Genomic DNA, 22,769 nt, shown 5'->3' with positions numbered 1-22,769 from the left:
CCGCCCTTCTCAGAGTAGCCCCTTCCTGGGCCCGGCCCTGAGAGCTGGAGCTGAAGCAAGAGAAGCCTGCCTCGAGCGGGTGTGCAGGTGCCCGACGCCTCGGGGCCAGCCACGAAGATGCCCCCCAGAGCTCCCCAGGCGAGGCCCGGGAGGAACAAGGACTCGCGCTCGCTCGTCCTTCTGGCTCCTTCGAGCATCTTTTCATGCCTTCCATGAAAGATCATTTCAAGACCAGAGACTGACTGGAGGGGTGTGAGCGTGAGTGCAGGTGAGTGTGTGTGCGAGTGCGTGTGTGAGTGCGTGTGCGTGTGTGAGTGCGTGTGCGTGTGAGTGTGTGTGCGAGTGTGTGTGTGTCTGGGGGAGTGCATGTGTGAGTGCGTGTGTGAGTGCGTGTGTGTGTGTGTGCGTGTGTGAGTGCGTGTGTGTCTGGGGGAGTGCATGTGTGAGTGCGTGTGTGAGTGCGTGTGCGAGTGCGTGTGTGTCTGGGGGAGTGCATGTGTGAGTGCGTGTGTGAGTGCGTGTGTGAGTGCGTGTGTGTGTGCGTGTGTGAGTGCGTGTGTGAGTGCACGTGAGTGCGTGTGTGAGTGCGTGTGCGAGTGCGTGTGAGTGCGAGTGCGGGTGCGTCCTGAGGTACTCAGTCGATTGCTAGATAGCTGGCGTTCACCCCGAGGGAGCGGGTCCTTGCCGGGGCGCTCGTCACGGTCTTCGGCCCGCCGCGTTCCCTATGGCCCGGGAGGGGACTCGCAGGTGGACTCGGTGCCCCTCTGGGGTGCTTCAGGGGAGACGAGGCAGGCATAAAACAAGGCACTCCGTCCCTGAGACCACTAGGAGGCCCCTTTGGGGGACGCGAGGGGGGCAGAGAGCACGGAGCGTCGGGACCCCAAGGTGCCCCAGGGGGTGCCAGCTGTGGCCCGCAGAAGAAGCCCAGGCCGGCCTTGGCGGGAGCCGCAGCAGGGATGCCCAAGTGGCGAGCAGGGAGGAGGATGGGGGCTGCCCGGGCCCATCCCGGGGGTCGGTGGAGCAGAAACCCTAAATGATGCCCGGCATGGCGGAGGAGAGGAGCGACGGCCACGTGAGCTGCCGTTCAGCCTGGGGGGGGGGCTGGTCCGGAGCGGCGGCCCCTCCCCCTCTGCTTCTGGCCCGAGGATGGGGGAGAGGCCAGACGCCGGGGCAATGGGCCCCCTCACGTGGCCTCGGCTCTTCCCCGTCTCCCAGTCAGCGGCAGGGAAGGCCCCAGGACTGACCCCGATTCGAGGCCGTCCAGAGTCCCTTTGCCTCTGCGCAGAGCACCACGCGCCCCGGCCCGGCCTTCCGCCAGCCAAAGTGGGCTTCTCGTTCTCTGGCCTCCCCTCCTCCCGACGGCCCCCGAAGCCACGTGGCCGTCCCTCCCAGCCCTGCCTGGGCAGCTTTCCTTAGGGGGCCCCACAGGGAGGGGCCGGGCGGGCGGCCTGCCCAAGGTCCCCTCGCTGCGCCCCCCGGTTCAGAAGCAGACTTGAGAGCCTCCTGCATGGACTTTGGGGCGCCCGTCGGGGCCGGGCCGACCTGCAGACCCAGCGAGTGCCTCCTCGTGGCCTCGGGCCGGCCCGTGTGTCTGCGCACCGAGAGCCCTTTGGCTGAAGAGACGGCGGCCTCTTGCCCATCCCGCGGGGCCTTTGTTCCCTCAGCATTGACGCCGTCCTCCTGGTCTGCTCCAAAGAGCCTGGAATCGGTCCTGACGGGGGGCTCAGCTCCTGCCAAGTGGAAAGAGAGCGAGAGGGAGAGAGCGCGAGCTGGCGGATAGGAGCCTCCCAGAAGAGACGGCAGGCCACCCAGCCTTGCCATTCCCATCCACTTTGGCTCCAGGAGGGTAATTAAGTGTGCGAGCAGCTCGGTTCTATTTAGAGCCAGCCACGTCCCTTCCGCACAGTCCTCCCACCATCAGCCCAGCCATGGAGGGAGGCCGGCGTGCTAAGAAGGGGCTGACGCAGGCAGCAAAGAGAGGACGTGGGGCTCGGGAGGCTGGCCTCGTTCCCTCCAAAGGGCTTATCGCAGGATCGTGCCATTCGGCTAACCCGCCCTCATTTCACAGAGGAGGAAACCGAGGCCCAGAAACTCCCTGAGGTGGCAGAGCTGGCATTCGAGCCCAGCCCCCTTAGCCTGAAGTCTGGTGCCGACTCGTAGCAATGGAGGCCCAACTCTGAAATGGATGGATTCAGTGTGGCCTCGGACCCTCTCTGGGCTCTAGACGGGCTGCCCCAAAGCCCACACAAAATGGCCCCATTGGCAGCTCTGATCATTTCCTCTCCTCCTTGTCCCCAGCTAGGTCAGCCCCCAGAGTGACGCGGGGGGGGGGGGGGGGGAGGGGGAGGCAGGGAAGATGGCAGCTTTCCTTGCACAAGTTTCCCTGTGATGCCTCCTCCTCAGCCTTTCCCTTTCCCTCCAGGGGCGCCCCTTCCACCCACTGCCCTCGCCAAGGGGCCTCTTGGAGTAGGAGGCGTCCTTCGTCCTTCATCCTCCCTGCCCAGTGTCTCCCCTCCATTGTTGCTGGATTCTGCCCTTTGGGGAAAATAGAACAAGCCACCCCCAGCTCCCTGGGACTGCCTTGGGCCTAGCTGAAAGTAGCCTCATGGGGTGAAGCACCCCGATCTCAAAACCTCCAGAAGCAGGCTGCTCCTTCCTGTCCCTGTCCGTGGTTCCTGAGCTCGGTTCCAGAGCGGGAGGGTCTCCGTGGTCAGCAGAGGAAACCGAGGCCCAGGGAGGGCAGAATTCTTGTCCATGGGTAGGCGAGTCTCGGGGGGAGTGGAGGGGGGTCCGAGAGCTCTGACTCCAGAGCCGGGGCCTTCCCGGGGCATGACTAGCCCTTCTCCCAGGAAGTCAGCCAAGTGCTGGGATTCTCGGTCGCCTTCCTACAGCGTACTCGGAAGCCACTTGAGACCTCCCCACCTTATTAGCCTTGACTGAATAGAAGGGTCTAGCGATAAAGGAACCGGTCTTGAGCTTTCTGCAGGGGAAAAAAAGCCAGCGGATGGGCGGACGAGGTCTGTCCGCCAGGGCCGGGGCCAGCGTTCCTCTGGCTGGACAGAACCTGGGAGAAGTTGACGTCCGGCCCTTTGTTGCCATTTAAGGTGCTGGCGATGGGTGGGAGCCAAGCGTCAGGGACGAAGAGCTCCCCATCCCTCGCCAAGGGAGGGGATAGCCCGAGCGGCCCCCGTGCTCACCGGAGCATGAAGCGTGCCTGATTTAATAATGCTGATCATTCTCCAGGCCAGGAGTCTTCACCTCACACATGACCCACTTCTCCAGTCAATCGGAAACATTTACGTAACAGGCTGAGCCAGGCGCCCTGTTTCCTGAGCCCAGAGAAGGGGCCCGGCCGCCAGGGAGGGGGGAAGCTTGAGTGGACGTGCTGGCGCAGAAGCGCTCCACCGTTCAGGAGTCCAACAGATTCGTGGCACTGTGGCTAGTGAGTCATGGTCAGGAGGTGGCGCCGTGTCTAGTGAGTTGTGGTCTGGAGGTGGTGCCGTGGCTAGTGGCTTTACTGAGTCGTGGTCAGGGGGTGGCTAGTGGCTAGTGGCTTTAGTGAGTCATGGTCAGGAGGCAGCTAGTGGCTAGTGAGTCGTGGTCAGGGGGTGGCACCGTGGCTAGTGGCTAGTGAGTCGTGGTCAGGGGGTGGCGCCGTGGCTAGTGGCTAGTGAGTCGTGGTCAGGAGGTGGTGCCGTGGCTAGTGGCTAGTGAGTCGTGGTCAGGGGGTGGCTAGTGGCTTTAGTGAGTCGTGGTCAGGAGGCGGCTAGTGGCTAGTGAGTCGTGGTCAGGGGGTGGCACCGTGGCTAGTGGCTTTAGTGAGTCATGGTCGGGAGGTGGTGCCGTGGCTAGTGGCTAGTGAGTCGTGGTCAGGGAGTGGCGCCGTGGCTAGTGGCTAGTGAGTCGTGGTCCGGATGTGGCGCCCTGATTTTCTTCCGTGGACAGAACCTCATCAGTGTCACTTCCTTTTGGAGGTCCTGATTCACGAGTCTCGGAAACAGAGGCAGCAAGGCGGCCGGGCCGACGATCCATTCTGTAGACAGGAACCCTGGAGAGGTCCTGTGTGTTATTTGAGGTGCTCCACTTGGGTGGTGAAGGAGCCCATCCGCCGCCAGCTGCCTGGCTCATCTAAAAAGGATGAGGGTGCTGAGGACAAGGCTCCTCTGACCCAACTGGGCACTCGAGTGCAGGACGTGCAGCAGAAGAGAGCAGAGGAGGCACTGGTGCAGGCTGCTCCCGTCAGAAGCCCCTCGAGAAAGGGGAAGCTGGGGAGCTCATCAGAACCTGGAGCTCATCCTCTGGCTTTAGCTCTGGAGCTTCTGAGCCCTTTGCAGCTGGGGTCACGCTGGGCCCTCACCACAGCCAGACAAAGCCAAGGCCAGAGAGGTTGTAGCTTTCCCTGGACTCGCATAGCCGGTAAGCACCTTGGACAGGATTTGAACCCAGGGCTTCTCCAATCCAAGTCATATTCACTACGCACTTAGATGTCCCCCTATTCCAAGGCCTTAGAGAACTCTGCTTCTCACGCTCTGTTGGAAACTGGACCGGGTGTAGGAATGACATGCTATAAAGCAGGTCAGGAGCCGGTAGAGAGTGCTGGATTTCCTACGGCTCCGTGGCCTTGGCCAAGTCACTGCCCCTTGATGAACCTCGCTAGCCCACTTGGCCCCCGGGATGGATCACGGCACTGACCCCACAAGGCTTTTAGGAGGCTAGAATGAGAGAATGTGTGGGAAACCCTCTGCAGACCTCAGAGGCACTGGATTCTAGCCAGAGAACTGGGAGGGGCCTTACGGGCCACTCAGTTTAAACCCCTTTACATTTGCAGATGGGGAAACTGAGGCCCAGGGAGGAAAAATGATTTGTCCAAGGTCTCATAGTTAGGCTTGAATCAAGAGTACAGGATCATACTCTGAGGGCTTGCAAGAGCCTTAGAACGTTAAGGAAGTCCTAGGTTTGTACATGAGCAAACAGAGCCCACAATGGGGAGTAGCCGTCCAGCGCTGTTACCCTGCCCCTTGGTCTAGCCACATCTCCCCATTGTGGGGATGCCATTGGTTTCCACATCCCATTCAATACTCCCCTCCCCCAACACTCACCAAGCCTTTTCTAAGAAAAATTGGTTTAAAAAGGCTCGGTGAAACCACCCAACATACCGGCCGCCTCCACGCAACATTACATGCCAACGTCTCCCATTTCTGCAGTGGAGGAAGGCACGTTGCCTGTGGTTTTCTGGGTCCCCGTTTGGCCGTTACAATGATTAGCTTTCAGTTTCCTTTGATGATGGCTTCGGCTTCTATTGTTGTAGTCACTCTCTCCTACTGGTGTAATTGATTTTTTGGGCCCAAGTGCACGACTTTGCATTGATTCCTTTGAAATGCCCCTGTTCTGATTCAGCATGAAGCTCGAGATCGTGGCTCTGTCCCCACGGGTGTCATCAGCAAAGCAGTAAGCGTGCCTCGAGTGCCTTTAGGTCAGAGGGCACCCGCCAGAGCAAGGCTGCCATTACTGTGCTTACTCTCTGGGTCATGCCCTTTCGCCGTTCTTCCTCCACACCATTTCCTGTTCTCTAGTCTTCCGTCTTGGTGCTGTTCACAAGAGCGCCCCGCCTTTAAAGCCCATAGGTGTCCTTCCCAGCTTACGTACAGATGAACTTGCTGCTCCTAGAGCTCGCCCTCCCCTGGGCTTCCATCTTGGATGGCTCCTTGCATCTGGCCCTACCTTCCGCCAGCCCAGCCCCTTCTGCCTCCCATTAGCTTCCGCGCCTTGGCTCGTGCCTCCTGCCCTTCCGCCGTTCGGGTCTGAAGTGCTCTGTGTGGCGGCCCCCTCGGCAAGGCTGCGTGGGAATAAAGACGTGGCGCTCTCATGGCCATGTCCACGGGCCCCCTCGGCAAGGCTGCGTGGGAATAAAGACGTGGCACTCTCATGGCCATGTCCACAGGCCCCCTCGGCAAGGCTGCATGGGAATAAAGACGTGGCGCTCTCATGTCCATGTCCACAGGCCCCCTTGGCAAGGCTACGTGGGAATAAAGACGTGGCACTCTCATGGCCATGTCCACGGGCTCCCTCGGCAAGGCTACGTGGGAATAAAGATGCAGCGCTTTCCCAGCCATGTCCACGGGCCTTGGCAAGGCTGTATGGGAATGAAGACGTGGCACTCCCATGGCCGTGTTAAAGACATGGTGCTCTCACATCTGTCCATGGGCCTTGGCAAGGCTGCATGGGAATAAAGACGTGGCGCTCTCAAGGCCATGTCCACGGGCCCCCTTGGCAAGGCTGCATGGGAATAAAGACGTGGCATTCTCACGTGGCTGGCCATGGCCTTCCGGGGTGACCCCACTAGCCCAGCTCTTGGGTCCTCCTCTCGGGCCTCTTGTTGGCAAGTCCAGGGCCTGAACTCCTGGCGTGCTCCATGACGCCATCTTGTGGACAGATGTGCCACCAGAACGTGGGCAAAGGGAGGAAGCTTCCCCGGGGCTCCAGAGCCGCTCCTCACTGTGCTCTCTCTCGTGCAGGTAGCGAGCGCCCTCTGCATTTCTTCTGTCCACCCTCGACCCAGCGTCACCCCGGAAAATGGAATCCAAAGTGTCTGAAGGGGGCCTGAATGTGACCCTGACCATCCGGCTGCTCATGCATGGAAAGGTAAAAGGCCTCCAAGGGAAGTGGGGGCAGGGCCGCCATTTTGTTGGCTAACTGCGGGCTGAAGGTAGGGGAAAACCTGGCTATCCGGGGTTTCTCCCCTTCCCCAGACTTGTGGGGGCGCCTCAGATGAGGGAGTGCGAATGTGCGCTCCCTGCCCAAGGGCACTGGGGTGTCGGGCCTTCTCCAAACAGAGCTGAGCTGAGCAGACATGGTGGCCCCCTGCTGGTGGGGGGCAGCATGTGCTTGAGGCCTCACCGCCCTTCCTTCGCTAAGGCCCCCCCTGGCCCTCCCCTCCCTCCATTTCCCCCTTGTCTGCACTCTGTCGATTCTGCTCCCCAGCTTCGCCCTCCCCCCTCTCCTCGTTCATGCTGAGCCTTCGAGGATGGGGCTCGCCCTTCCTCATGCCCCCGTGGCCCGTCCCCAGCCGCCCCCACGCCTGGGTCCTTCTCGCTGGCCGTGTGGCCCGGTCCCTCGGCTCCTCCGCCCCATGCCAAGCTGACTCGGTTCCGTTCCGGGAGCACCACCCACTCGCGCTGCTCTGGCGTTGCCCCTGTCCAGCCCCCACGGCAGCCTCGCTCCTGCAGGGCCACTCCCCCTGTGCGGCAGGTACAGGGCTTGGCCTCCGCCTCAGAGAGACGGAGAAGCTCCCCTGCCCCCGCTTTCCTCGGCATCCCCTCTCTGCCCCTCACTCCTTCGGGGGGGGGTCTCCTTTCCCATGTCCTCGAACCCCTTCCTTCCTGCCTCTCTTCCTCCCCTGGTCCTCTCACTCCCCATCGGCCGAGAATGGGAGCTCCCGGAGCAGGGCCCGCGCTGGACTTGCCCTGGTAGCCTGAGAACTATGCTCAGTCCCTCGCTGGAATGAATCCCCGTCTCCACTGCTGTCTGCCGTCTGGCCGCATCTGTCTCTTTCGGCCTTCCTCGTCTTTCTTCAGCTTTCTCCTGACCCCTCAGTTCTATTCCTTCTATTGGGCCGGGTCCCTCCCCCACCTCAGGGTTTGCTTTGCCTTGCCCCCCCCCCCCCGGGCACCGTCCCAGATCACAACTGTCCTCTCTAAGGTCACTCGTCGTTGTTTGTTGCTCAGTCACGTCCGGCTCTTTGTGACCCCTTCAGGGGGTCTCTCTGATGGAGGAGGAAACTGAAGCAGGCACGGTGATGTGGCTTGCCCAAGGCCACACTCTTGTCAGTGTCTGAGGCCAGATTTGAACTCGGATCTTCCTGACTCCAGGCCCTTTGCTCTACCTACTGCATCATCCAGCCGCCTCCCGTGGCTTTTCCTTCCCAGCCTCGAGCTCCCCGCCTTGTTCTGACGCCTCCAGGGGCTCCTCTTTCCCTGGCTTCGGGCCGTCTGCCTCACTTTCCAGGTCCTCCCCTTCTTCCTTCTCTGCCTCATTCCTTTCCGTGCTGTCCGCTGCCGTAGCTCTGCGGTAGCTCTGCGCCCCCAGTCCCGACCTCTCTCGGCTTCCTGCCGCCCCTCCCCCGCCTCCTCCCAGGCTCCTGACCCTTCCCCCACACGGGCTCGGCCGAAGGCAACCTCAGCCAGGCGAAGGAGCCGAGGCGGCCCCAAAGGGCTGCAGAGGAGGACGGCGCCCGCCGGCCCGCGATGGGGGGGCTTCCAGCACGCCGCATCCCTGCGTGGCTGCCTTTGCTGCCTGGGGAGATGCCCCGGCGCCGAGACAGCCGATCCGCGGCCGGCGGGAGAACGCAGACACTCGTGTACTGCCCTCCGCCGGGCTCTCTGGCTGGGAAAGGGCCAGCCCAGAAGGCCTGCAGGCTTTGGGCCTCCTTCCTGCTCTCTCCCGTCCCCAGGCCCGGGTCTCTCTGGGGAGTGCCCCGTCCGGACGAGTCAAGGCTCTGCCTCTGCGGCCCGGCCTTTCCGGGGTGCCCGTTTTCTGGGAGGGGGGGAGGCGGGCGAGCGGAGAGCCGCGGAGGAAGGGCCGGCCCGCAGCCCCCTCCCGGGGCTCATCCCTGTTTTCTCCTCTTTCCGCAGGAAGTCGGGAGCATCATCGGGAAGGTAATTGTCCCACGAGTGTCCTCGTGTCTCCGATCCGGTAATGCACATGCGTGGGGGCTCCGGGGGTCTGAATGGCGGCTAAAAGCCATCCGTGGCTCCGTGGCCGGAGGCCCCCCGCCCCCTTCGTCGCCGGGCTCTCTGCCTTGCACCAACAAGGAGGGAGGCAGCCCCAGGGCCGGGCCGCGGGGCCACAGCCTGGGGGCTCCTTTTCTCTTGGAGCACAGCGCGGAGGGGGGCTGAGCCCGCTCAGGGCCATCTCGGAAACGCGGATTTCCTGGGACGTGGGCGAGGGCGGAGAGGGCTCGGGGGCGAGGAGGCAGCCAGGTGGCTCGGTGGACCGAGGCCAGCCTTGGAGCCAGGAGGCTCTGAGTTCAGATTCCGTCTCAGACACGTACGCGCTGGCCCTGCCTTCGTCCCCTGGAGAAGGAGCGGGCGACCCTCGCAGTCTCTCGAGGCGAGCCCCGGGACAAGAGAACGGCGGGATGAAAAGCGGAACCTCAGAGCCGGCGAAAGCAGCCCCCCGTTCACAGCGGAGCGAGCCGAGGCCAGAACTGCGTGGCCCGAGGAAGGCCTCCCAGGGCGCGAGCCGGAACTCTCAGCCATGAGGGATCGGCGTGCGCTCAACCCCCGGCACGCTTTGGAGGCTGCGCAGGGCCCGTCCCAGGAGGTCCAACAAGCCCCTCCCACCCCACGGAACAAGGACGATCCGGGCCTTGGGTGGCCCCCAGGCTCCGTGGGAGAAGATGGGGGCGGGGCGGAGCTCTCGGGCTCTCCACTGGCCCGTCCAGGGAGGACTTGGCAGGACCAGAGAAGGCTGCAGAGGGCGGAGAAGGGCCTCCGTCCGGGGGCTTCGGCTCCTTCAAGGGCTCTCCTGGGGGAAGCGAGAGGCCTCCTCTGCCTGGGGTCGGGCCAAGCCAGAGGATGCCACAAATGAAAGCATCCCCAAAGCGCAACAGGCTGCTGCGGGGAGAGGCGGCCACGGCCAAGCCCGGGGGACCCAGAGCCTGCCATCACGGAGCCCCCTCAAACTGGGAGACGCTAGATAAAAGGAAGCTACAAGCCAGAGGGAGACGGTCCTCCGCCACACACACACACAGACACTCACACAGGCACACTCACACACAGGTGCACACGCTCACAGACACACTCACACAGACACACTCACTCAGTCACACACACACACACACACACACACACACACACTCATACCCTGGGGAGACAGAGTAAAACTCCAGAGAGGCCTGGAGGATGCCCCTGGCCGGCCTGGGAAGCTTCCTTGTCAGGGAGGTTCTTGGGGGGCTGTGGGTGAGGTAACCTGCCAGGGTAGGAAGACTTCCGGGACTGGTGGAGAGGCCGCTTGTCTCGTGGAGGGGGGGGGGGGTTCTAGGTCCGGTCCCCGAAGCCCCTGCGGCTGGGCCGCCCTTCATCTCTCACCTCCTCCGGGCCGGTGAGGGAGGCTGAGCTGGACGGGCTCCTAGGTCAGAGCTCGCTTCTCCTGGGCACACGGGCTTCTCGGTGGACCACGAGAGCATCCTGGCCTCTGCGGGGCTCTGAGGGACGCAGGGAGGGGCAGCTGGTCCCCCCGCAGCAGCCCAGGCCCCCCATCCCCCTCCTTTAAGAGAGGACATCATTCTGGCTGGCCTTCCACAAGGTCCCCCGTCCCGCTGGGCGGCTTCGTGGAACATTTTCCCTTTTCCAGATGCTTCCTTAGGAGCCCCAGCTAGCTCCGTGGGAGGGAAGGAAGGGAGGGAGGGAGACGTCCAGGGAAGTGGCTCGCGCTCCTTACATCTACCCGGGGGACCGAACCACCTTTCTGTGGAGAGACAACCCTTCAAAGACGAGAAAAAGGCCACCATTGTGGCAGCTCCCCTGCCATCCCCGGGCTTGTTCACCAGGACTTCTGGGCCTCGGGGGCCAGAGCACGGGCTGGCAGGGAATCCCCTTGGCCCCCATTGGGGAATGGGGATCAGGCCCTCCAGTGGGGCTTGGCGTGGAGGACTTGTGGCCCCCAAGGGTGCCACGCAGGGCCCCTGCTGCGTTCCACTTCTTGGCTGCCCTTTCCCAGCTCTGGAATCGGCCCTTTCCCATTTCTTCCTTGCAAAGACAAGAGAAGCATCTTTGGTGACGGCACGTCGCCCATCCTGCCTTGGGTGGGAGGAGGCTGGCCTGGGCTCCTCTACCAGGTCTCCAGTGCTGGGCACATTGTCTCCTAAGAGCCCTGGACCTCCGTGGGCTCCTCTGTGCCAGGAGAGCCCCAAGGGCCCCCGGCGCCATGATGCCACGGCCTCAGGGGGACGTGGATTCTTCCTGGGCAGGATGCTGGGGAGCTTGCGAGGAAGCACAGAGACCAGCGGGGCCGGGATGAGGCTCGGCCTCCTTCCAGAACAAGCTCTGGGTTCTGGGCCATCCACATGGCCCCGGGTTCCTGCTGGCTTTCCATCAGCTGTTCACATCTTCTGTCCCTTGGAAGGTTCCAGGGAGCCTCAGCCCCCACCCAAAGCAGGGAGGATCTTCGCCATCATCAGGCCCTGCCCTCACTCATGTCCACGGAAGCCCTCAGCATCTCCCAAGCTCTTTGCCTCTGACGGTCTCACCCGAGTCTCAGCAGGCTCCGGCGGAGTATAAACGAAGTCTTGGAGGCCACACAGGAAGTTAGTGTGGAGTCTGGCTTCTCCCCCCTCCCAGGGAATGCTCTACCCACTGTACCACCAGCCCTCCCCCCACTCTCTGCTGGGTGACTGGCCTGAAAAATTAAGGCCACGGATGGCTAATGACTGGGCCTCCGAGGCTGCGGCACGTCCTGCCCTGCGGGTATGGCAGGGCTCACTTCGGGTGGCACCTGATAATTCTCTCTTTCATGGAGACTCATGTGAAAACAGGGCCACATGGTGGCAACGGTGATGGGCCCTCCACAGGGATTCACTCAGCACCTCCCTTGTGGCAGTCACTGCGCTAAGAGCAGGAGAAACACAGCGGGGACCGCAATGTGGACGGGCAGACACAGGGCAGAGGAAAAGCAGGAGGCCGATCTCGGGGGCATGTTGGCTCCAAAGCCATGAGGGCCATCCGCCCCCGAGCTTCGGTCCATTTGTTGTCTGGGGCTCGCAGATCTGCCCAGCAAGCCCGAAGAAGGGAAGGGCACCCACGTCATGGCGCAGGGCACGCTCGGCCAGCCAGCCCGTCCGCTGGGCTCTGGGGAGGGCGCTCAAGCCACGCTCAGAGGAAGCTCCTATGCGAAGGACGTAGTCTGAAGGCTGATGCTCTGGGAGAAGGTCAGAGAGGCCTCTCGGGCCGGTGGTGTTCCCCCGTCCTCTGCCAAAGATGGAAAGCTAGCTGCCAGCGGCCTCCCTTTTCCCACTATTGGAGGCATCTGCTGAATCCTTTGGACTGGTCAGGAGAGGGATGGTCAGGGTGGAGGGGACACGGGGCCTCCGTGATCCTCCTTGAGTCAGCTGAGCAAAGCCTCTGCCTTGGAGAGGCTGCCTAGCTGGGGCCCCGGAGCATTTCCTGCAAGGGATGCCCAGTCTGCTAGTCCATCCTCTTGGATATTTGGGGACCATTGAGGCAGGCCCAGTGGTAAATGCATCGTTTCCTTTTGTTTTCTGACTCTCGTTTCAGAAAGGAGAAACGGTGAAAAAGATGCGTGAGGAGGTAAGTCTTGAGCCCGTCTGCTTTTGTTCGCCAGGGACCTTCCGTGGTGTCCCCAGGCGGCACATGTGGTTCTTCGGCCACTGTATCTGCGAGGGCCACTGACCCGACTCTGTCAGTGGCATAGAAAGGACACAGGGAAGGGTTTCCTCATCCCAGTGTTGTCCAGAAGACCCGGACAGGGCTAGGATCTGCCTCCGTGCACACACACACACACACACACACACACACACTCACACACAACCCTAACACACACACTCATACTCACACGCAACACACATACTCATATAATCTCACACTCACACACACTCACACACAACACACACATACAACACACACATACAACACACACAACACACACATACAACACACACAATGCACTCATACACACTCACACCCACCCACACATACACACACACACACATGCACACATCGCATGGCATGCTAAATAGGGAACTCAGAATGGCTCACACACAACACACTCACACACACACATACTCACACCCCCCCACATACTCACACACAACACACTCACACCCACAACACACCCACCCACACAACACATACACAATGCACTTACACACACACAACACACTCACACACACTCACACACACCACACACATACAACACACACAATGCACTCATACACACTCACACACAACACACTCACACCCACCCACACATACTCACACACTCACATACATACAACACACACAACACACACATACAACACACACAATGCACTTACACACACAACACACTCACACCCACCCACACATACTCACACACTCACACTCACACACTCACACATACTCACACACTCATACACACCCACCCATTGCATGGCGTGCTACATAGGTAACTCAGAGCGGCTCACACAGAGCTCGGTACCCTGGAACGGGCCCTCCAGCATCTCGGCTCCTTCTGCTGAATCTCGGGGGAATGCTTCCATTCCTCAGCAATGGGCAGGCTCTGCCCACGTTGGGTGGATTGGGCAGAACGAGCCCCTGGACCTCTTGGCCTTGCTGCTAGGAGAGGGTCCCCCCATGCCAGGCAAACCGTGGCCGCCCGTTGGGGCGTTCTTTGCCGCAAGCGACCCCAGGCGGAGCGCTGGGAAGGGGCCCATGGGGTTTGCCAATTCCTTCTCCTAGAGCGGTGCGAGAATCAACATCTCTGAAGGAAATTGCCCAGAAAGAATTGTGACCATCACTGGCCCGACTGACGCCATCTTCAAGGCTTTCGCCATGATCGCCTACAAGTTTGAGGAGGTAAGAGCCTGCGCCTCCCCCTCCCACCGGGCCCAGGGCCCGGGCTCTTGGGGCGTTCGTGGGATGGCAGGGCCCAAGGCGGGGGCCCAGGCCTGTCGGGCTCCAGAGAAGGCCCAGGAGCCTCGAGCTCACGTCGTCTCTGTTTGGAGCCCTGTTCACGCCTTTGGTTTCCAGCGCAGCCCCCACCCCCTGCGCCCGCCCTTCTCTCCTCCCGGGCAGCACGAGAAAGCTGGCGGGCAAGCGGAGGACTAGGGGAGGTTTCTTGGGCTTCTCCCTGGGCCCGGCTGCCTCTTTGAGCTGCTTTTGAGGGTCTCCAAGCTTCCCTCTGGGCCCCCCCTTCCAGAAGGTGCCATCAGGGCAGCTTTGTGGGCTCTTCAGTCGGTTCCCACCCCTGCGGTTTCCCCTCCGTCACCCCAAAGTGCTGCTGTGACGCCCCCTGGGCTCCGGAGCCTTTGAGAAGTGCCCAGGATCCGGTCAAGCCCGCCTGGGGGGCTGCCCTTCCCGGACTGCCTCTTTTCCCCACAAATGCCATTTTCTGCTGACCAGGGCTAGGCTTTGGGCAGAGGAGACCCCCTCCCGGTGAAGAAGGGATCGCCGCGCCAGCAGAGCTTTCCTTAGTGCCCCCTTAGGCCTATCTATGAGCTGCAGCCGGTGTGCCCTGGCAGAATAAAGAGCCTCGCTTTGTGGATGGTGCTAGGGAAATGGTGTGGGGCCAAGGAGGAAAACGGGGCTCGAGGCAAATGCTCTGGGTTCGAATCCTGGCTTACTTCTGTCTTCTGAGACATTCCTTATCTGTAGCATTGGGAGGCCGGTGGGCACGCAAACGGCTCTTGGGCCTCCACGATGCCGTGCCCACCGGAGCCTGGGCACTTGGAGTCCCTTCACTGTGGATAGTCGGGGCCTCCATGGCCGACATTTGGGATTCGGGGATCTGGGTCCTGGAGGGCGCTGGCTCCAGCCCCTTCCTTTTATAAGGGGGCCCCAAAGGGGCAGGGCTGTGCCCAGAGTCCCATGCAGAATCCTGGAGCCGAGACCCAGCTCGGAGGCCATCCTGGCCGCATCTGCAGTTTGCAGGCGAAGCCCTGGGAGGTAACAGTCCTCCAGCACACCGGGCCCCTCGGCCCCTCTGGGGCACACACTCGGGGCGGCCCCCCCTCCCGCCTTCCTAGCTAGGGCTCCGGAGCGCCCCCAGGCAGGGCCACTCCCAGACGCCCCTTGGATGGCTAATGGCCCCAAGGCCCTGCTGTGGGCGTCCCCAGGCCGGGCCCTCAGCCAAGATGGCGCCAGCAATGGTGGAGGAGGCGCCCGGCCTGAGCCCACCCTCTGCCTGCCTCTCCTTCTTCCCGCCCAGGACATCATCAACTCCATGAGCAACAGCACAGCGACCAGCAAGCCGCCAGTCACACTCAGGTTGGTTGTGCCAGCCAGCCAGTGCGGGTCACTGATTGGCAAAGGAGGCTCCAAGATCAAGGAGATCCGGGAGGTAACGGCAGCTCGCCTTCGGTCCGGGCAGGGGGGGGGCTCTTCGGTGGCCCCCCAAGACAGGCGCCTCCCCAGGGCGCCCCCAGCCGCCTTGCCGGTCTGCCCTTAGCGCGGCGCCCTGGGGAGGCCGGAAGGGGTCTGCCGGGGAGGAGCCTGCTGTTCACACGCGTGTGAAAGAAGCGCCCAAAGTGCAGAGCTGGGCTGGGGAGGGCTTGTGTGCACAAGCTGGCCCTGGAGCCCGGGCGGGGAGGGGCCGAGGGCGGCCCAGAATTCCAAGCGGCTGCGGGGCGGTGTGTCCCAAGGCGGGTGGATCGCTTCTCCCCTGCCTACGCCATTCTCCTGCCGGCTCTGGTCTCTCACTAGGTAAAGGGATTCGTCTACTACACTGACTGTAGTTGGGGCTCCTCCTCGGTCTGTCCAATGAGGGGGCCGGCCTGGGGGCTCCCGCTGCGGACCTCGCACCCTCTCCTTTGTCACACTCGTGTGACTTGTGGAGCCCTGCGTGGTTGGGGAAAGCGGTTCCTCCCGGTTCCCCCCTCGGTTCCCCCCTCAGTTCCCCTCCCAGTTCCCCTCTCCGTTCCCCCCGCGGTTCCCCTCTCGGTTCCCCTCTCAGTTCCCCTCGCGGCTCCCCCCTCAGTTCCCCTCTCGGTTCCCCCCTCGGTTCCCCTCTCGGTTCCCCTCTGGCTTCCCGGCCACAAAGCCACGGGCTTTCCCCGAGGCCTTCTGGGTCATTCGTGGCCTCGTAGATGGACAGGCCATGCCCCTGGCCTGGGGGGGGGGCGAGGAAAGGGGGAGCTGGGTCTCTGAGGAGAGGACCAGGATTCGAGTGTCCGCTCGGCCTGTGTGACCCTGGGAGAGTCACTGAATTTCTCGGCCTTCTGTCCAATGGGCTGATGGGGGGAGAAGACCTCCCAAGACCTCTCCCAGCTCTCACTCAGACTAGACTCCATGCATGGCCGCCATCCTCCCACCTTCTATCCCAGAACTCCTCCTTAGGGTGGGTTCGGAAGAGCCCGAAATGGCCCAGACTGGGGGGGCAGCCGGCCCTCTGGGAAGCCTCCCCCCTCACGTCACTTTCTCCGGGTTCTCCGGCCAGACGCCTGTGCCCACCCACCACGTTCTAGGTGGCCGGCTAGGCAGGGGGCCCCTTGGCATGCCCCAGAGGCGGGCATCTGAAGGAAAGGAAGCGGGCACGTGTGCAGGCCTTGCCGAGGCAGCCAAGCCCCGCCTCAAAGCAGAGCTGCAGTTGGCGAGAGACGGGCTCCGCCCCGAGCCGCTGAGCCAATCATCTCTCTTCTCTCCCCTCCCCCCACTTCCTGGTGTCCCCAGTCTACAGGTGCTCAGGTGCAAGTGGCGGGCGACATGCTGCCCAACTCGACCGAGCGGGCCGTGACCATCTCGGGGACCCCCGACGCCATCATCCAGTGCGTCAAACAGATCTGTGTGGTGATGCTGGAGGTACAGTCTGTAGCCGTGGGGTAACGTATAGCGCCTGACCGCCAAGCCGCCATTGACCGCTTCCATTGGCGCCGCCCATTGGCCTTTCCTGGCAGCGTCCCTTTCCGCCTGCAGGCCCAGAGCTCGGCCCCGGGGCGCCTGCACACGTTGCCTTTGGCTCCTCTCCACCCACCGGGCTTCCTCCCGGTCTGTCGGGAAGATGGGCAGGAAGCAATCGTAGACCCGGCTGTCCTGCCCCGCGGAGGGTCAGCACTTCTGATGATACCTCAGCCCCAGGGTCCGTCTGCTTGGGGCTGCCACGGCTGCCTCGCCCCAGAAGTAGATTGTCAGGGGGAGTGGAGGAGGAACAAGGCACCCCCTCGAGGCTGGGGAACGGGGAAAGCAGAGGGCGAGCAAACGAGAGGGCGAGCGAGAGGGCGGGCGAGAGGGCGAGCGAGAGAGCGAATGAGAGAGCGAGCGAGGCTACCAGGGAGCGTCGCGGTCTTGTTCTGGTCCGATGGATGGTGGAGCTCTGAGGGCCAGCAGTGGCTCTTGAGGAGGGTGTTAAAGGGGAAAGAGAGGGGCGAGGGGGGGGGGGAGAGGGAGAGAGAGAGAGACAGAGACAGAGAGAGAGAGAGACAGACAGGGAGAGAGAGAGGGAGAGAGAGAGAGAGAGAGAGAGAGACAGAGGGGGGGACAGAGAGAGACAGAGAGGGAGAGAGAGAGAGAGAGAGAGACAGAGAGGGAGAGGGGGGGGGACAGAGAGAGAGACAGAGAGGGAGAGAGACAGAGAGACAGAGAGAGAGGGAGACAGAGAGAGACAGAGAGAGACAGAGACAGAGACACAGAGAGAGAGACAGAGAGAGAGAGAGGGACAGAGACAGAGACAGAGAGGGAGTGTATGGCGGCTCCTGGGGAAGCATCAAAATGAAGAAAACTAGGAGGGAGCTTTAACCCGGTAGACCGAGAAGGGTGGAGCCGGGGGTCCTGAAGGGCTGCGCCATTGCCTTCTCACTGCTTTGATGCAGAAAGAGGTGGAGGCAGAGCTGGGTGTCTGCTGGCCCGGTATTGTTAGAGGGCCAGAGAAGGCTCCGGTCCTCGGGGACCTGAGAGGGCGGAGCTCGACGGTGGAAGAAGACCAGGGCGGGATCCCTAGAATCCAAGACCCTGACAAAGTGTCCTGAAAATCCAAATGGGCAGAGATGCCCGAAGAGGAGAAACTTGGACGAATTACGGGATGGCAAGAAGGAGCCTAATGGGGGCTCTCCGCAGTGGTCGCCATGGTAATGGCTGAAGTTAGGGGAGATGTGATGCTTAGGCAAGTGCCCAAGCCACAGGTGATGGAAGGAAGAAGGAGGGAAGGCGCAGCTGGCGTGCTGAGAGATCCCAGTGGAGGCCAACAGGAAAGGCCGTGCGCTGGGCCACGAGACGGTCACGACTTCATCCCAGCCCTCACGTGGAAGAAGAGATTCCGGGAGCTCTTTGGGCTCCGCAGACGCAGCGGCTGTGGTCAGTGGAGGAGCGAGGACTCGATCTTGCTGACCAATCCGAATCGCCTCGTTGTAGGAGGTAAGTCGGGAAGCAAAGGCGCCCCGAATGCCAGGCCGCTCGAGTGAGGACGGCCCCGTCTCCCGTTCTGGATGGCATCAGTCCAGCAGAGGCCACCACAGCCGTCTCTGCCCAAGTCAACGTGTTCGGGAGCGGCCGTGGCGAAGAAGAGTAGCCACAGCAATCACCACAAACAGCAGGTGTCGGCCTCCCACAGGCTCGGCTTAGCCAAGGTGCTTGGAGCAGCCTGAGAGGACTCCGGGGAGAGAGCTCGGGGGCTCCCTTCTGACGGTGCAGGAAAACTCCATGTCAAGGTTGCCATTTTCTGCACAAGGAAGTCCAACAAAGCAGCAACAAGTCTTCGCACCTTCACCATAACCCACCTGCTCTGACGCGGGTGCTTCTATTCGCTTGTCTCCTAAACAATGACACAACCAAGGCGATATGGACGTTGTCCCTAATGGATCCCCCTCTCAGCTCTTGAAAAGAGGACACGTGTTTCCACGTGCGACGCTTCCTCCTTCTGTGGCGTTGAGCACGTCCCCCCAGGCCCGCTTCTCCCTCTCTCACAAGAGCAGGCTGGACGCGGCGGCCTCTACGCCTGGGCTGGCCTGTTCTTGGCCAATGCTGACCTCCCTGCAGCAGCGCCCATTCTGGCCTCCTCTAGGCCTCTCTCTGGGCCAGGACTCGGAGAACACGCCAGGCTGTTCGAAGCTCGGTGCCAGAGGGGGGCCGGAGCTCCGCCCTGTTGGCTTCCCTGCGTTTCTCCCACAAGCCAGAAGGCAGGATGTGCTGCTCCATCCTCCGCCCACAAAGCCCGGCTGGCTCGGGAATCTTGTGATGACCACTGGAGACCGCGCTGGCCTTGCTAGGCCGCTTCTGTCTGATAGGCTCGGCCGTCCTTGGCCCTCCGGCCACGCTCTCGGTGCAGCCGGAAGTCTCGGGCGGACGAATGGCTCTTCCTGAGGAATGCGAGAAATGACCGTGAGAACACCTGGACGTCCTCGGGGAATGCTCACTAACCGTCATCAGTGCTGTGCTCATTGGGATGGATGTGTGACTCCTCTGTGGCAGCCCCGTCCCACCTCCACGTCTTTGCCCAGCTGTTACCCAGTCCTTGAGCTCCCTACACCATCCCCGGCCAGGGGCATCTGGCTTCTCCTCTCCTCAGTCTGTCGCCTTGCACTGGGCTCCACATGCTGCTTCCCTCGCCAGTGACTCGCCTGCTCCCAGCCGCTGTTGTGCTTGTCTCTGCCATGCCAGGTGAAGCGGCTGAGACCTACCCTAAGGCTCTCCATGGCCTCCTCGATTCTGCGGAAACCCGGTCGGTCCCGTCTTTGACTTCCAGGATGGCATCCACTAGTGAGTCAGCGAGTGTCTCCTGGTTCAGAGTTTAGGAGGGGGCCAGCCCTGGGGCTGCAGAAGGAGCCCAAGTCACTCCTGCCCTCGGGCAGTCCACGCTGGCACCTCCCAGGGCTGTGCTACTGGCGGGGGGGCTTTGCCAGCAGCGAAAAGTTCCTCACATGCCATCCAGGTTGGTCTCCTTGTCCTGTTCTGTCTGGGCCCAGACCAGGCCCCCTTTGCAGTACCTGTTTAAGACAAATGTCCTTCCTGTGGCCTCACTGAGCTGCCCGGACAGCCTCGGGTCATCTGGGCAATAGGCAGGCGTCTGTCGTCCATTGACTTGTTTCTTACGCTTGCCTTCCAACTTGGGAGCAATACTAAGTATTGAGTCCAAAGCTGAAGAGTGGTCAAGGCGAAGCAGTGGGGGCCGGTGACATGCCCAGGGTCACACAACTAGGAAGTAGCTGAGGCTAGATTTGAACCCAGGACCTGGGTCTCCAGGCCTGGTTCTCTACACACTGAGGCACCTGGCTGCCTTTCATGCATTGCCTTTTGCCTGGTAGGTGGCCCCACTTTTCCTGAGGAGGTTCCATGGTTCTCTGGGATTCTCCTGTGAAAACAGAATCCAGCAGAGACCCGCATCATCTACAGGGAATGGATCTTCTGCTTGGGTAGGATTGCACGGGCCATCCTCCATGACATGGCAGGCAACTGTCCTCGCTTGATATTCGTCCTCAAGGACCTGATGATCAATGATCTCTGTGGCTCTATGTGTCCTCCACGCACAGATGGGATCTTAACACATTTGGGGAGACCCAAGGTGGAAGGAGAGCCTCGAAGCTTTGTCATTTGCACCAACTCCTTCTTATCATCGACAACGATACGCAGAGGCAGACTGTGCATTCTCCAGGCCTCCTCAGTTCAGGCAGCCGTGTGGTTGCAAGGATGCTGCCTGCCGTAGCAAGAGTCGGCACATCCGAGGGATGCCCCCAGTTTGCATAGAGGCTATTCTCCGAGGCATTTACAGAGATGAAAGACAGGCCGATGGTTCTATAGTTACCAATAACAACTTCTTACGTTCTTTTGGGCAGCCGCCTAACTGGCGTTTCATCACTCTTCCTTGTGCGCTCTTGAGATAGCCTTAAAGCGGATCCAAAGCTCCTCCTGATTTGAGTTGCTTGTAGAAGAAAGTTCCTTACTATGTTTTTGGTCAGATCAGGCCGCCGTTTCCAACTGGATCCGTTTGATCACCATGATCACTCCTCACTTACCAAACTGTGTGCCAAGGGAGAGGAGTTCAAGGTGATGGCTTTATTGGCACCAGTCATCAGAATACACCACTATAGAAGTGTTAGCCAACGTGTCCCATTTCCCTTTGATTTGTCGTCCTCCTTCTGGTTCGGTCTTTGAAAGCCCAGAATATGATTTGGCTCGGCTGAGTCTCGTGGTAAAATCTCCACAGGGTTCTTTCTTTTAGACTTCTCTGTTGTGGTCAATGTTTTACGTCAGTTAAGCCTGTCCAAGCAATGGTACGATTCAGAATCAATGTCTGTGCCTTCATCTAGTCCCCATTTTTCATTTTCAACAGCTTATTTCAAGGGTTTGAGCTGGAGCTGTTGGTACCGCCCATACTGGCTTCTTATCCATATCCTTTTTCTGCTTCTTCTTGTTGGTAATAGCAAATGCCCTCCTTGACTTGGGCGTTGCTGTGTAGTCAGTCAGTAAAACACGTTGGCTTTAACCAGTTAATGATATGGCCAGTCAGCTGATCTTGAAATTATCTTACAGCAGCAACCCGGTCTAGTAAAGTACAATCGGTTCCATTTTGAGTGGCATTCGAGGGCAACTGCAGGGTTTCCAGCTTTCTTCTTGAAGAAAGCGTTCATGGTTTGCCGGCCTCAGCTTTGGTTTCCTTCGCTAGGTGGTGCTAAACCTTCTTTTCCAATACATTTGTCTCCATCGTCTGCTTTCACATGCAGGCCACCGAGTCCTCCAGGAAATGGTTGAATTGGGTTGGAGGATCTTGGCAAGGGCTTCCCAGCATGTCTCTGCTCCATCCTCTCTCCCCGATGTGAGGCGCATTGAGCTTCCCGGCCATATTTTGCACGTGGGCATCGTGAGCATTGCTTGCAAGGTGAGAAGCCCACGTGGTACGTCAGGCTGCGTTGGAATCAACTACCAGCCTGTCCTTGGCCTCTTGTAGCCGTCTCCGCTCGGAGCTGCCATCTTTGTATGCCTTCAAGTTTCATTCACACTGAGGCTCTCAAGGAAGACCTCAGTCCTTTGATCTGGGAGAACAGTCGGTTAATGCTAGGGACAGTCTAAGAACGGGGGCGTCATAACCGCCTCTTCTTTTCTGCCGCTCGGAATCGCAGCCGAGCTGCCGGCGAACCTCTCTGGCCTTGAGCAGGGCACACGCTCCGTCCCTGGCACTCTGCTTGAGTCCAGTCTGAGCCTTCCAGAACGAGAAGTCCGTTTCCATCGCCATTGAGAGCCCTGAGCTGCTCTGAGAGGAAGACCGTTGGAGAATCCAGGAAATCCTCTTGTCTAGGAATCAACTCTTCCGAAACAACTGTTCGGAATGCCTTACACAGTATGCCTGACAGCGGCAAAGGGGGGCGGATCATGTGACTCGGGCTCCCCGGAGTGGAGGCAGTGCTACCTTTTGGGAAAATGAGAGATTCTTTTCACCCCAGTTGGAGTGAGCAGGAGTTGCATAGAGGAAGGACCTTGATTATCCAGAAGGGGTCCCAACCGGGCCCTGTGGGCAGTCAGCCATCACCACTGTCTTTACAGTCTGCCAAACAAAGGAAGAAGAGGAGCCGAGCTTTGCCTTGAGCAGCTCGTTGTGCTGGAAGGGAAGCCAGACCCCGCTGGATGCATCTCCACCCAAATGGCAAAGAGAGTGGTGGCTGCCAGGCCTGCTCTAAGGAGTAGATGAAGAAATGGGACCGGCAGGTTTCAAAGCCATCCTGGAAGGAGGAAGAACAAGGGAGAGTTGTACCCTGGGAATCGGCAGCCCCTCCCAGCCCTGAAGCCATACCTTGCCTGAGAAGGCTATACAAGAGACCGTGAGGATATAATCAATGGCGAACACGTGAGGAGGACACATCACATCACGCGGCAGAGCCACTGAGGGCCCCATGTCAAAAGGCTTACAAAGACATTAGGAAGAAGAAAAGTGAGTGTGGAAAGAAAAGCAAAGATTCTTGACTGCCTTCCCTTTGGCGAGCTTTGGTTTGGGCTTTCCTGAGTCACACCTTTCTTGACAGAACCCTGGAAACAAGAACGCTCAGAACCCCTCTGCTCTACACCCTCCATTTCAGGGGAGGCCTAGGAAAAAAGAGGCAGCCCACCATCCACTTGGTGTGTGGCAGAGGCATTCCT

At 60.6% G+C, this 22,769-nt stretch overlaps 1 protein-coding gene across 13 annotated transcripts in view; it reads left to right on the top strand.

Annotated features, from left to right (window-relative positions):
- PCBP3 (poly(rC) binding protein 3) overlaps positions 1–22,769 on the top strand; it is a 240,162-nt gene that overhangs the window by 185,096 nt on the left and 32,297 nt on the right. For all 13 annotated transcript variants that reach the window (XM_056814568.1, XM_056814564.1, XM_056814574.1 and 10 more), the window contains exons 5-10: positions 6,516–6,642; positions 8,631–8,654; positions 12,273–12,305; positions 13,455–13,571; positions 14,923–15,054; positions 16,383–16,511. In XM_056814568.1, the coding sequence (XP_056670546.1) occupies positions 6,574–6,642; positions 8,631–8,654; positions 12,273–12,305; positions 13,455–13,571; positions 14,923–15,054; positions 16,383–16,511 (504 nt within the window). In that variant the 5' untranslated portion in view covers positions 6,516–6,573. The remainder of the gene's footprint in view (positions 1–6,515; positions 6,643–8,630; positions 8,655–12,272; positions 12,306–13,454; positions 13,572–14,922; positions 15,055–16,382; positions 16,512–22,769) is intronic.

The sequence above is a fragment of the Monodelphis domestica genome, chromosome 2, assembly GCF_027887165.1.
Source record: "Monodelphis domestica isolate mMonDom1 chromosome 2, mMonDom1.pri, whole genome shotgun sequence".
Lineage (NCBI taxonomy): Eukaryota > Metazoa > Chordata > Mammalia > Didelphimorphia > Didelphidae > Monodelphis > Monodelphis domestica.
This window is presented reverse-complemented; position numbering and strand designations above follow the sequence as displayed.